The 13,125-nt window shown below is 34.2% G+C and overlaps 1 protein-coding gene across 9 annotated transcripts in view; it reads left to right on the top strand.

Moving 5' to 3' along the window:
• The window catches only part of NCOA1 (nuclear receptor coactivator 1), a 216,280-nt gene that overhangs the window by 178,465 nt on the left and 24,690 nt on the right, over window positions 1-13,125 (top strand). For all 9 annotated transcript variants that reach the window (XM_088796268.1, XM_088796267.1, XM_088796265.1 and 6 more), the window contains 4 exons: window positions 2,901-3,018; window positions 4,356-4,524; window positions 6,018-6,332; window positions 12,807-12,908. In XM_088796268.1, coding sequence (XP_088652394.1) covers window positions 2,901-3,018; window positions 4,356-4,524; window positions 6,018-6,332; window positions 12,807-12,908 — 704 coding nt within the window. The remainder of the gene's footprint in view (window positions 1-2,900; window positions 3,019-4,355; window positions 4,525-6,017; window positions 6,333-12,806; window positions 12,909-13,125) is intronic.

Genomic DNA, 13,125 nt, shown 5'->3' with positions numbered 1-13,125 from the left:
CTCCCTCCAATAAAGGGACTAGTTAATACCTTGATTTCAAATGCTTCCTTTTAAAAATTACTATGCCTTATTTCGCTCAGCATTACTCTCTCAAGATCCATCCATGTTGTCACAAATGTTCCTATATCATCTTTTCTTACCGCCGAATAGTATTCCATTGTCACCCCAATAAATTTAATAAAATAAAATTTAAAAAAAAATTTACTATGCCTGTATTGTGTTACGTGTATACGTACTTATGTTTGTGATAGAGACACAAACATGACCAAAAATAGTAGGATTATTCCCTGGACAAAGAAAGATAACTTGCATATTTCCTAAAACATTCCAGCAAATCCTCAAATTTTTTATAAAAGTCTGTTTCTAAAGGAAGCCCTAAAAGGTTGAAGTGGCTTTTAGAATAAAAACCAATTTATTTTAAACATGCTACCTATGCAAACAAAACTTTTAATTGAATGAAAGTTTGATTTGTTTGTTTGGGTATTTTTTTCCCTAGTCACCAAACTTAGCACATGAATCTTATTTTATTTTGAAAATATTTGATCCAACTTACTTTCTTAACATTTTTCCCATCAAGACTAATAAAATGAGATACTGCGTCCTATTACTGAGTCAAATAAACTACCTTATGATACTCAGCATTAATGATAGAAGGCCATATAAATTTTCTTTGACTCTTAAACATTATTAATTTTGTCTAGATTAGATTTCTTAAAGGGAATAAGATTGCATGGAGCAGAGCAATAGGAAAGCTTTAGATAATCTTCTTGGTACAACTATCTGATTTAAATAGTGATGAGAATCAAGGGATTACTTTCCCATCACTGTTTATTGTTACTGTTTGTTTTTGTTTGCTTACAGAATTTTACAGAATCCTACAGAATTTGATTTCTCTATCGTTTGTCATGGTAGACTTCTCTCTTAAGTGTAATTGAACAGTATAATTTCTTGCATTTAGAAGTGAATGTGTTTATGTGTACTTATACACTTCATTCATACTAAATATTGATTATATTTCCCATAAAAGTGAATCTAACATTTTCTGTAAGTTACAAATTATCAATATCCAGCACTAAATACATTTTTTGAGGCATCCTAAAATCTACTTATTCTCCATTCATTAGAATGAATAATTCTTCCTACTTATGTTTTCTCTTAAAACTCCATTTTCAGTTTTTCAAAAAGTTATAACTTTGTGCAGTGACTGGTGGTTACTACCGTGTTTCCCCAAAAATAAGACGTAGCTGGACAATCAGCTGTAATGCGTCTTTTGGAGCAAAACTCAATATAAGACCCAGTCTTATTTTACTATAAGACCCAGTCTGATGTAATATAATATAAGACTGGGTCTATGTAATATAATATGTAATATAATACAATATAATATAATATAATATAATATAATATAATATAATATAATATAATATAATACCGGGTCTTATATTAATTTTTGCTCCAAAAGACGCATTAGAGCTGATTGCCCAGCTAGGTTATTTTTGGGGAAACACGGTAGACTTATTGTGGTGAAAACATTGTAAAGTATATATATATATATCGAATTACTATGTTGTACACCTGAAACTAGTATAATATTGTATGTCAACTATACTTCAATTTAAAAAAATGTATTCTCAGGCTGCCATAACAAAATACACTGACCAGATGGCTTAAATAACAGAAATTGATTTCCTCCCAGTTCAGGAGGCTAGAAGTCCAAGGTTAGGTTGTTGGCAGATTTGCTCTTCTCTGAGGACTCTCTCACTGGCTTGCAGATGGCTGCCTTCTTGCTGTGCCCTCAAAGTCTGTTATCTGTGTCCAAAACTCTTCTTATAGGAATCCCAGTCATCGAACCCAACCTAACAACCCTGTTTTAACTTAATCACCTCTCTAAATACAGTCACATTCTGAGGTACTAGGGATTAGGACTTCAACACATGAATTTGGAGGGAGTACAGTTCAGCTGTTAATGACTATTAATGAATATGTGTTCATTTTAAAAATTAAAAGCAATCATTAGAAACCTTAAAAGGAAATAAAAGTAATCCTTAATCTCACTACCTGAAAATCTACCAAGGATATATAGCCTACCAGAATTTTTTTCTGTTAATATATATGAAATAGTTTATAAAAATAAAATTATCCTGAACATATGGCTTGCATTATGGTTTTTTCCTTTTACATTAACAGCACATTGTAAATATCGAAACCATAATTTATTTATGAGTCCCTAAATTTCTAGAATTTAGGTTATTTAGTTTTTTCATAGTATAAGTACTGCAGAAATAATCAAAACTTTAAAAAATCTGACACAAAAATTGTCTAAAATGCATGTACTACTTTCTTTCATTACAAAACCTAATTCAACCTCTTTTTCACTTGCCATTATAAGCATCAATTATACTGTAATTATACTGTTATATTTTCAGATTAACAACTATAGAGCTTTGTCCAGTTACTAAGTGATCCTCGGCTGCTATGCCCTTTAGTTTCTGTTCCTATGTTTTATACATGTTTTATATTTTGCTTTCAGCTCTCATTTCATGGGAAAACTCTCCCTACTTACAGCATATTCTAATGTGCTATAGACTGAAAAAACAGTTAACCAAATGTTTATAATTATTTTAAATAATTTCTGAAAATGTCTGGAGTGATTGTCTTATGGTAATGTCAATTATGTGCAAACTTTTCAACATCATATTTTCTTTGAGTCACAGATCTTTTCTCACTTTGTCATTTTCTTGTTATTTGACCACATTCTAGATAGTTTAAGTTGCTGGATAAGTGATATTTGTATCATTGAGGTAATATTTTATGATTGAAATCTCACCTATATATTACTTCTGAAAAATATTGTCATTTTATCTTCCATTATAACACTGACTTCTTACCTTTTTAAACAGGATTACCTGAGCTGGAATTGGAAGCAATTGATAACCAGTTTGGACAACCAGGAACAGGTGATCAGATTCCATGGGCGAATAATACAGTGACAGCTGTAAATCAGAATAAACCAGAAGAGTGAGTAATATATTTTGTGTTTTATAGAGTATCAGTTACCAACTTCTACAACAAAGAACTACTTTTCCCAAAATAGATTCCAGTCTACATTGGTGTTTTGTGAGATGTTAACAGAGGTGAATGAAAATAAAAAAAAGGGTGAGGGAGGACACAGTTAAACAGATTTATTTACTGCAAGGCTGCAAGACTAGTGTATATTGTAATTACTAAGAGATTGATACAGTATGCAGCCATTGGTTTATTTTTCATCTCTTACTTTGCTTTGATTCATTACCATGAAATTTCTGGGACCTGTGGATGAATTGGCCTTAGTACAACAATTATGTTGCTCTTGAGCTTTTAGTTACATAATTATTTTGTCCAGCTTTTCTCTTTGTTTGGAGCAAAAGGGTATAAGGAAAGAAGGTACTTTCTACATATACTCAGTGTCCCATCTTGATTCGAATTCAACTTCTGATCAACACAGATAGCTCTATTCCATAACATAGAGTACATCTCACATATAGCAGCCAGAGGATGACTTGATAGTACTGAATGTGCTTTAAAGCCTGAACTGTGAACACATGAACTGTGTTCCCGTTTACTTTCCCCAAAGAAGAATCCTTATATTATTGTATTAGTATTACTAGTATTAGTATTTTTCTATATATTTCTAAGTTTTATGCATCATTTGATATCACTTTGGATTAAACGACATATTTCCTATATGTAATCAACAACTTGTTTTGCTTAACACTGAGCGTTAATCGTTCATTGTTTCAATTGTTTCATTGTTCTAGTTTGATTTCTTTTGTAAATGGTAATCATATCATGTTATCAATATGATCTGATCATCGTTGAAAGTTAGGTAATATAATATGTACTATTTTGGTTATGGTTCAATTATCAATAATTAATGGCATCCATAGAATAAATAGAATAAGTAGAATAAATTTTAATATAGGCTAAACGACTTCTTTCTGAGTTTTTAGTTGATTTTTATTTTTCACTTTTGTTAAAAATTATTTTCCCTTTCTTAACTATGTTTGGTTAATTTTTTAGGCTATTTCTGTAAGCTAACATGAAGAATATGGAAACAAAGTTCAGTGATTGATAAAATAATGAAAAATATGTTCATAAATTTCTGCACATTAAGTGTATCAGAGAATTTTCTATTAGGTTTGTGCAAAAGTAATTGGGTTTAAATGGTCAAAAATAATTGCAAAAACCGCAATTACTTTTGCACCAACCAAATAGAACTAGATTTGTTATATTGTGTGTGGGTGTGTGTGTTTGCATTCTTAAGATTGAATAATTATTTGTTATACAGTCTAAAACTTTATCTTTTGATTCTGTAGACAGTGTATTAGTTCACAATTAGATGAGCTTCTCTGTCCACCAACAACAGTAGAAGGAAGAAATGATGAAAAGGCTCTTCTTGAACAGCTGGTATCCTTCCTCAGTGGCAAAGATGAAACTGAGTTGGCTGAATTAGACAGAGCTCTGGGAATTGACAAACTTGTTCAGGTATTTATTACAGTTGGCATTACTTAAATGATTCATCCCTGAGAAGCTAGAAAATGATTTTTAAGCAAAGTTTTTTTTCAGTGTTGTTCTCACGGTGCTTTAACTGTTTTATAATTTACCCTTATTAAAGTTAACAAAATATTTAATAGTTAATAATGGGATTTTTAAACAAAAATAATAATAATAATAATTAGGAAGTCTTAGTCTTTCACTGTGGAACAGAATTTTTAGAAGCTCCCCTTAGAATAGAATCCAGATTTATATCATCACTCCTTATTAGGACTAAATTTATCTTTTATTCATGCTGGTCTTCAACCTATACTTTCTGTGCTATTTCACCTTGCAGGTTAGTATTTTTCAGGCTGTGGAGTTATACAATCAATTTAGTGCATCATGACCATCATTTTTTTAATGGAATAGAATAGTGCAAAATACAAAGTATCAGAATGTATGGCCCATTAAAAGGGGAGTTATGTTTCATGAAACTCTCCTTTTAGTTACACACACACACACACACACACACACACACACGTCACAATTTAAATTATATATCTTATAATGAGTAATTGTCAAAAAGTTTGAAAACCGTAACTCTATGTCATTTTGTTAGGTCAACTATGAATTTTTTTTCAAATAAGATTAAAAATTCCTGACTTATACCTCCTTTAAGAATCTACTTCTGGGCCGGCCCGGTGGCTCAGGCAGTTAGAGCTCCATGCTCCTAACTCCGAAGGCTGCCGGTTCGATTCCCACATGGGCCAGTGGGCTCTCAACCACAAGGTTGCCAGTTCAGTTCCTCGAGTCCCGCAAGAGATGGTGGGCAGCGCCCCCTGCAACTAAGATTGAACACAGCACCTTGAGCTGAGCTGCTGCTGAGCTCCCGAATGGCTCAGTTGGTTGGAGTACGTCCTGTCAACCTCAAGGTTGCCGGTTCGACTCCCACAAGGGTGGTGGGCTGTGCCTCCCTGCAACTAGCAACGGCGACTATTCCTGGAGCTGAGCTGCGCCTTCCACAACTAAGATTGAAAGGACAACAACTTGACTTGGAAAAAAGTCCCGGAAGTACATACTGTTCCCCAATAAAGCCCTGTTCCCCTTGCCCAATAAAATCTTAAAAAAAAAAAAAAAAGAATCTACTTCTGTGGTAACCTATTAAATATAAAGTTTGCTGTTTCTTAGGCTTTGCAAGTGAAGTTCTTTTTAAAGCTTTTTGCTTCATTTCATTGATTTAAGGCCTTTATTTTAACTGTGTTATCATTTTTTTACTGAGATTTTTCAATGTCTCAGTTAATCTGTTACTCCTTTTCACAGTAACTTTCAGAGGTGATTCCTTTAGGTAGTAAACTTCTGGAGAGCTTCATGAATTCAGCATGAATATATTATGATGAAACTTTATAGAGATAACATGCTCTTCCATCCCAAATTATATGAAGAAGTGTGTCACTTATTGGCAAACATTTATTGATAAAACGTTCTGGCTTATTTTCTCATAGGGAGGTGGATTAGATGTATTGTCAGAGCGATTTCCGCCACAACAAGCAACTCCACCTTTGATGATGGAAGAAAGACCCAACCTTTATTCCCAGCCGTATTCTTCTCCTTCACCTACTGCCAATCTCACTAGCCCTTTCCAAGGCATGGTCAGGCAAAAACCTTCCTTGGGGACTATGCCTGTTCAAGTCACACCTCCCCGAGGTGCTTTTTCACCTGGCATGGGCATGCAGCCCAGGCAAACTCTAAACAGACCTCCAGCTGCACCCAACCAACTTAGACTTCAACTTCAACAGCGATTACAGGGACAGCAGCAGGTGAGTGCTCTTGTTTAGCTGCTGATACTTTTGAAAGGCATGTGCTCTCTTTGTAATGAGACAGCCCAATTGCTGCAATAAAGGTGTCAAGTCTAGTCCCAGAACCTTTATGAAACACTCAAAACACCATCCTTGGTCTGCTAGGATAAGGAAAGGGGACACTAATTCATTTCACCACCGCTGGCTCATAACAAAGTACTTTGACACCTACAATGTAAAAGCAATTTAGTTTTATTTTTTGAGATAAAAAATATTTAGGATGAACATCGTACAATTAATCAATAAACAGAAACACAGCTTAATTTATAAAGTATCAAGCGATACTATACTGTTCATGATTGTTGAAACCGAAAATGAAGTTTATTTTTGTTGTTTGAAGTTGGAGTGATTGAAGCCTACTGATGTTATTAGGAGAATGGGGAAAGGATGGTTTGGGGTTGTGGGAGTTGTGGGTGAGTTAAATCTTCTCTCTCATGACAGGTAATGAGAAGGTGTAGTGGCATAAATATTCAAGATTGTATAAGCAGCAAAAATAGAACTAATCATTAGGAGCTAAAAAAGCAAATGGTTAAAAGTATGTATCTGGGAAGTCGGACCGGGACTGTAGATTTATGCTTCTTGTCATTAATCATTCTGTATTTGTTTATATGTGTATATTGCTTTGTATTTTATTTTTTAAGTATTTAAAGAATTTTTCTGGAGCCTTACTAATTCAGGAAGGAAGAAAAAGAAGATGAAATAGAAAGGCAGTATGATGATACATTGGTTATAAGAGTTGGCCCTAGTTTCAAATCCTAGTTCTAACCTTAACTTAGGTGGTTGACAATCAAATTACTTACCCCTTTAAAACTTCTGGTTCCTCGTCTATAAAGAGTCTAATAACTAATTCCTTTACATCGTAAGTGGTTGTGTGGATTAAATGAGATAATTCATCTAAAGCTTGTAGCACAATACCTGGCATGTAGCAGCACTTAATAAATACTAGATATTACTATAAAATTATGTTCAATAAATGTAATAAATAATATAAAATATGCTTACATTTCACTTAAAAAGGAGATGAAAGGGAGAAAAAGAAAGGGAGAAAGACAGGAAAAAATGTTAATGGTAGAATAACAAAAAGATAGTTTTTCAGTGCTGGGATGGAGTAAAGGATTCAAAGAGGAATTAACGGAAGAGAGGGAAGAAAAGAACAACAAAGGAAGAGAATAGTGACATGTCCTGAGTATAAGTTAATGATGAACTACTTCTAGTTACAACTTGTCATTCATCATTAGATAGAGAGCATAAAAATAGGAAACGCTTAATAGTTCCCCTGTATTTAATTTTTTATAAAACATATTTAGAGGGACTATCTTAGGTACTGGAAGGAATACAAAAAATAAGATAGAGGCAACTTCAGAACTTATAGTCAGCTTTGGGTATTTAAAAATTGAGGTTTAAATATATTATTTAATGTCATATAGGTAAATTCACAGTTGGGATCAAATTGGTGAACTAAAGTGGAACATCTACCCTTTCTCTTGCCTTAAATTCCATTAAATGATAGATGGTATATTTTAAGTAAGTTCATATCAGTGCAGACAAAAAAAAAAAAGAATACCATCGTCATACTAAAAGTTTTGAAATATATAGAATTTTGTAACATAGAAAGCAAATGTGAGAAACAAAATTATCGTATATAAATAATACAATGGCTTGCATAGAAAAATCCAAGAGAATCTACAGGGAGCTTAGAACTAATAGAGATGTTCAGCAAGATTCCTAGATAAAAGATCAAGAAATTAAAATTAATGATAATTCTTCTTATTAACAACCAATTAGAAAATTTAATTTCAAAATATATCACAACATGCAAAAGTTAGAAAATTATAAATCATAATTGAAAGTCAAAAAGGAGATCCAAATAAAAGATATTTGTAAATCAAAAGATTATCATAAAGACAGCAATCGTTCTGAAATTAATCTGTAAATTTAGTGGAATTCCAATCAAACCCTCAACATGGAATTTGACAAATAGATGCTAAACTCATTTTGGAAGCATGAATACAATCTTAAAGAAGAATGAGAATGAACTTGCCCTACCAGATAGCAAGATTTAAAACACAATGATGTGGAACTGGCATAGGGATAGACAGTTCTACCAATTGGAACATACTAGCCCAGAGACACACCCAGACTTTATATAGAGACTTAGTCAATGACAGAGGTGGCAATCAGTGGAGAAAAGATGGTCTGTGTAATAAATGCTGGTACATTTGACTGTCCATGGAGCGGGGAAGTTAAATTGGATCCTTATCTCATACTATAACACAGAAATGAATTCCAGGTGTTCTAATGACCTAAATATGAATATGGGAAGATCGCTATGGCCCTTTAAAAAAAAAAAAAGGACATAAAGGAAAAGGTTGATGTTTGCACTAAAATTGACAACTTCTCAGTTACCAGATACCATAAGCAAAGTTAAAAAACAAGCTACAGACTCGAGGAAGTTATTTCAGGGAAGATATTTGTAATCTCATATAACAGAGGATCGGTATCTAGAATACATCAGATTCATAACATGCTGTTTTTAATACACTTATCTCACTTGATTGATATCATCTGTTTATTTGTTGGTCGTATCCTCTCCTTCCTTCTTCCCTCTTGCCAAACACTCAGGAAGTTAGCACAGAGTGCCTGATGATTTGAGAAAAGAAAGAACAGGATATACTCAGGTCTACACATAGTTTCTTTTGAATGGATCTTAAGATCAGTTTAAAAGCATATGGTTTCTTGACTTTCAGTGTATCCCATTTACTGGGATACGGTACACGAAGAGTAAAAGAGTCTAAGATTTTCAATTTGATTTTACAGTTGTGAATAATCCCAGTTGGCAGATAGGAGGAGGACATCCTGGGAAACCAGTATAGATGCATTGGTTGAGACTTTCAAAAAATGAAGGAAGGAGCTGGTGATGAAGAACAAATACAAAGTTAAAGCCTTTAGGTATAGTGCCTGCTTACATCTCAAATGAGCAAGACTCAAGAAAGAAAATATACCCGTAATACCTATAAAGAACTTGTAAAGTTCTTTTGGGAAAAGGACAGCAGCAAAAATGGGTAGACCTACTGCTTATAGAAAATAGTGTAACACTGGCTGATAAAAGATGCAATTATTCTGTTCAGTTTTGTTTTCTTCTCCAGCAAAGGGCATGGTCTCCATACTATCAAGAAAAGAATAATGTGAAGAGGGAGTAACGGTCAAGACAGATAAAGAAATATGGTATACTTAGGCAAGTCCAGATAGTTATGTGTTAGGGTACTAAAGAAAGGTATAGATCTGATGTAAGAATCCCTCTTGATAACCTTTTATATATTGTAGAGAATAGACGTGACCAGAAAATAGAACTAACATCAAAGATCAAAACTACAGAGAAGCAGATTTCACCTCCAGATTTCTGGCAATGAAAACTGCCTGATAAAAGAATATTCTTCTTTAAAAACTTTGTCTTGTAAAAATTTATGCAGTAGCTGTATCAGGGTTCTCACCCTTGGTACTACTAACATTTTGGGGCTGCATGATTCTTGTTAGTGGGGGAGTGGGGGGGCTTTCGTGCATTGAAGGCTATTCAGCAGCCTCCCTGACCTCTGATGGAAACCCCTCCCTAAGTTGTGACAACAAAAATATCTTCAGACATTGCCAAATGTCCCTTGTGGGGTAGAATCACCCCTGGTTGAGACTCTCTGGACCAGATAATCATCTTTTAGGTTTACTATAGAAGGACTTTTGGCTCAGGCACTGAAAAAACATTCCATTCAGACAGAAGAAATGATAGCCAGCCTGAACTCTGTGTGTGTGTGTGTTGTTTTGTGTGTGTGTGTGTGTGTGTGTGTGTGTGTGTGTGTGTAGACTGGGTTGTAGTCTTCCACTGAACACAAGCCCCACATTTTCTTTTGACAACGAGCCTTTTGACCTGCCCTTGATAGGCCTTTGAATTTGTGTCCCCAGCTCTAAGGACACCCAGCCTCTCTCCCCCAAAAGTTAAGATTTCCAAGGAGAGGAAGGATATGGGGATCCTTTGGGGAAGACTTCCGTGGAAGAAGTAGAACTTGACCTGCTTGCTAGAAAATGGGTTGCACTTTAGTAATCAGAAGAAGCAGGTCAGAGTGAGACAGTTACACACACAGGTAGTCAAGGGGAGGAGAAAATGAATCAGAGTTATTTCATGGGCAGAAATAATCATTTTTTTCTTTTAACAGAAAGTACTTGTAGATTGCTGCTATTTAGAATAATTCCTTCTACTTCTAAAAATAGCCTATTTATTTTCTAAGGTTTGTTTTTTTCATTTTCACCACTTCTCAAGCATCTTTCCTCCATCCCACCCATTTCATCTCACAGTATCTCACAATTCAAATAATATATAAAGCTGTAAATTTGGAATCCCAGCTCTCACTCCCCGAGCAATTTTACTTCTCTGTATCACTAAGAATTAAAGTATTTTCACTTGTCTTCATTGCCTTCTCTTCTTTGTTATACTTGCTGTTCGTTCTGCTGAAGTTAACTACCATTCTCCTTGCCACCTGGCATTGTCACCTCTCAGAGTCCCATTGAGCTCACTCCTGCCTTGGTCTCTGCTGTCATGTCCTACGCTACGTTGTTAGTTGCTCCATCTGTGCTGCTGTAGATGTCTGTATGTATGCGTTACAGCACTTGTGTGTTGCCCTGTTCTGGATTGGCCTCTGCCACTCAACAGAGAATTCCCAGAGGACAGAAATTGCTCACCTTTGTAGCCTTCACACTTTATATACTATCTTGCATATACTGAGTTTTTTGATAAACCTTTGTCACATTAAACAGTTTATTCAAACTCATGTCCATGGTCTGTTAAGAAGTATGTAGATTTGAGTACTTAAGAGTCCCTTTGACTTTTAAAATCATAAGGTTGGTACTATTTTTGAAGTGATTCCAGATGTTTTCTCCTATTTCACAATGGCTGAAAGTTATAATTTTAATATTTAGATTGTATTGAGCTTTTCTCCCCAAATCAGTTTGTTTTCTGGGAATCAGAAAATGAATGAAACCAGAATTAAGAATTGAGCTACTTAGAGGTGAGAGATTTAATCACTGTTCATAGCTCTTGGATTCTCTTATAAAACTTTCATAAGCTTTCTAGTTTGCATATAGTATGTTAAAATATATTATTTTTTATTAAAATATAAGATATTAAATATGCTGTCTTAATATATGATATCAATATGTTTTATAAGTAATTTATAAATTATGAGGCACCATATAAACACAAAATAGTATTGATATTATTATTACTGTTATCTCTCTGGACAGCTTATTCATACCAAATTACTGAGCAAGAAAGTATTTAAGCTGTAGATTTTATAAGGCGGTATCATCTTCAAGGATGCTTGTTTTGTTACCTGATAAAGTTAAGGCATACCTATGACCTAGAACCCTAAGTCTAATATAGACAGCACCTTTCAAACTAGCATTCCATAAAAGATTATTCTAGAGATAATGTTAATGGCTACATGTCAGAAAAAAAGGTTTATGATAAATGCGTGGCACAGTATATCCCCTTCTTGGAGATCTACAATGTGCTTTGGCCAATTAAAGTCTCATAGAATTACTGCAGTAACAAAATCTGTTTCACCTTATGTAACCCATCGTTTCCAATACTTAATACAGCACAGCATGCTATTTCCCAGCACATCTATTAATATCCTGCAGAACAATGTTCTTTAGAACACCAATTTGGGAGATGCTGGTCTAAAGTAATTACTTCTTCCAGTTAAATAAATAGTCCGTTTTCTCAGACCATTTGTTTCTTACATAATTCTCTCCAGCTCATGAAATCACATTGGATTTTTCCCAAATATGTACCCATTAGATAGGCATTCTCCAAGTGAGAAGTACCTCAACTTTTCCATTCATCTTCTAGACTTTTTTAGAATGTACCCTGTTGTATACTTACTTTTTTACTCACAATAGTTTTATGACCTAGAACTGTTTCTTTTCTTTCTCTTTTGCACTTACCTGAAATAACTAAGTATTAACATGTTTTTAAAAGTACAGTAAATGCATGTGTGTGTGTGTGTGTGTGTGTGTGTGTGTATACAGATATATTTAGTGGCAGAGCATTTATGACAGAGTGTTTAAAAGTAGAACACACACATAATTCATATGCACATAGGTATATACACACGTACATATATGTACGTGTGCATATATGTATGGATGTATGCCTATGCATATACATGTATGTACGTGTGTATTCTACTTTTAAATGCTCTGCCATATTTAGTGTTCTGTAGGCAGGAAATATTTGCTAAATGTTAGGAATTACCAGCCTTTTGGCAAATAAACATGAGAAATAATCTTACTAAACTTGTTAGTAATCAATAAAATGTTTGTGTTACCTATAAGGGCTGTGCTATGTTTGTATGTAGAAACATATCTCATTTTTCCATTTTTCTCTAGTTGATTCATCAAAATCGGCAAGCTATCTTGAACCAGTTTGCAGCAAACGCTCCTGTTGGCATCAATATGAGATCAGGCATGCAGCAGCAAATTACAGCGCAGGTAACGTGAGAAAAGCAGGCATTGTTTGTACTCTCTAACCCAAGCTGTGTTGACTTGAATGTTTTTAAATGGTCTGTGAGCTGATCTTTTAATGATGTTTCTTAGTGTAGCTCTCTTCTAGAATGAATTTATAATGAACTTGTGATACCCCTTACCAGTACTTGATCAAAAGCCGAGGGTTCTTTGTTTTATTTTATTGTTATTGTTGTCATTGCCA

The sequence above is a fragment of the Rhinolophus sinicus genome, chromosome 2, assembly GCF_057876585.1.
Source record: "Rhinolophus sinicus isolate RSI-liver-muscle chromosome 2, RSI-T2T, whole genome shotgun sequence".
Lineage (NCBI taxonomy): Eukaryota > Metazoa > Chordata > Mammalia > Chiroptera > Rhinolophidae > Rhinolophus > Rhinolophus sinicus.
The sequence above is the reverse complement of the archived record's forward strand: the minus strand, read 5'-3'. Positions and strand labels throughout refer to the sequence as shown.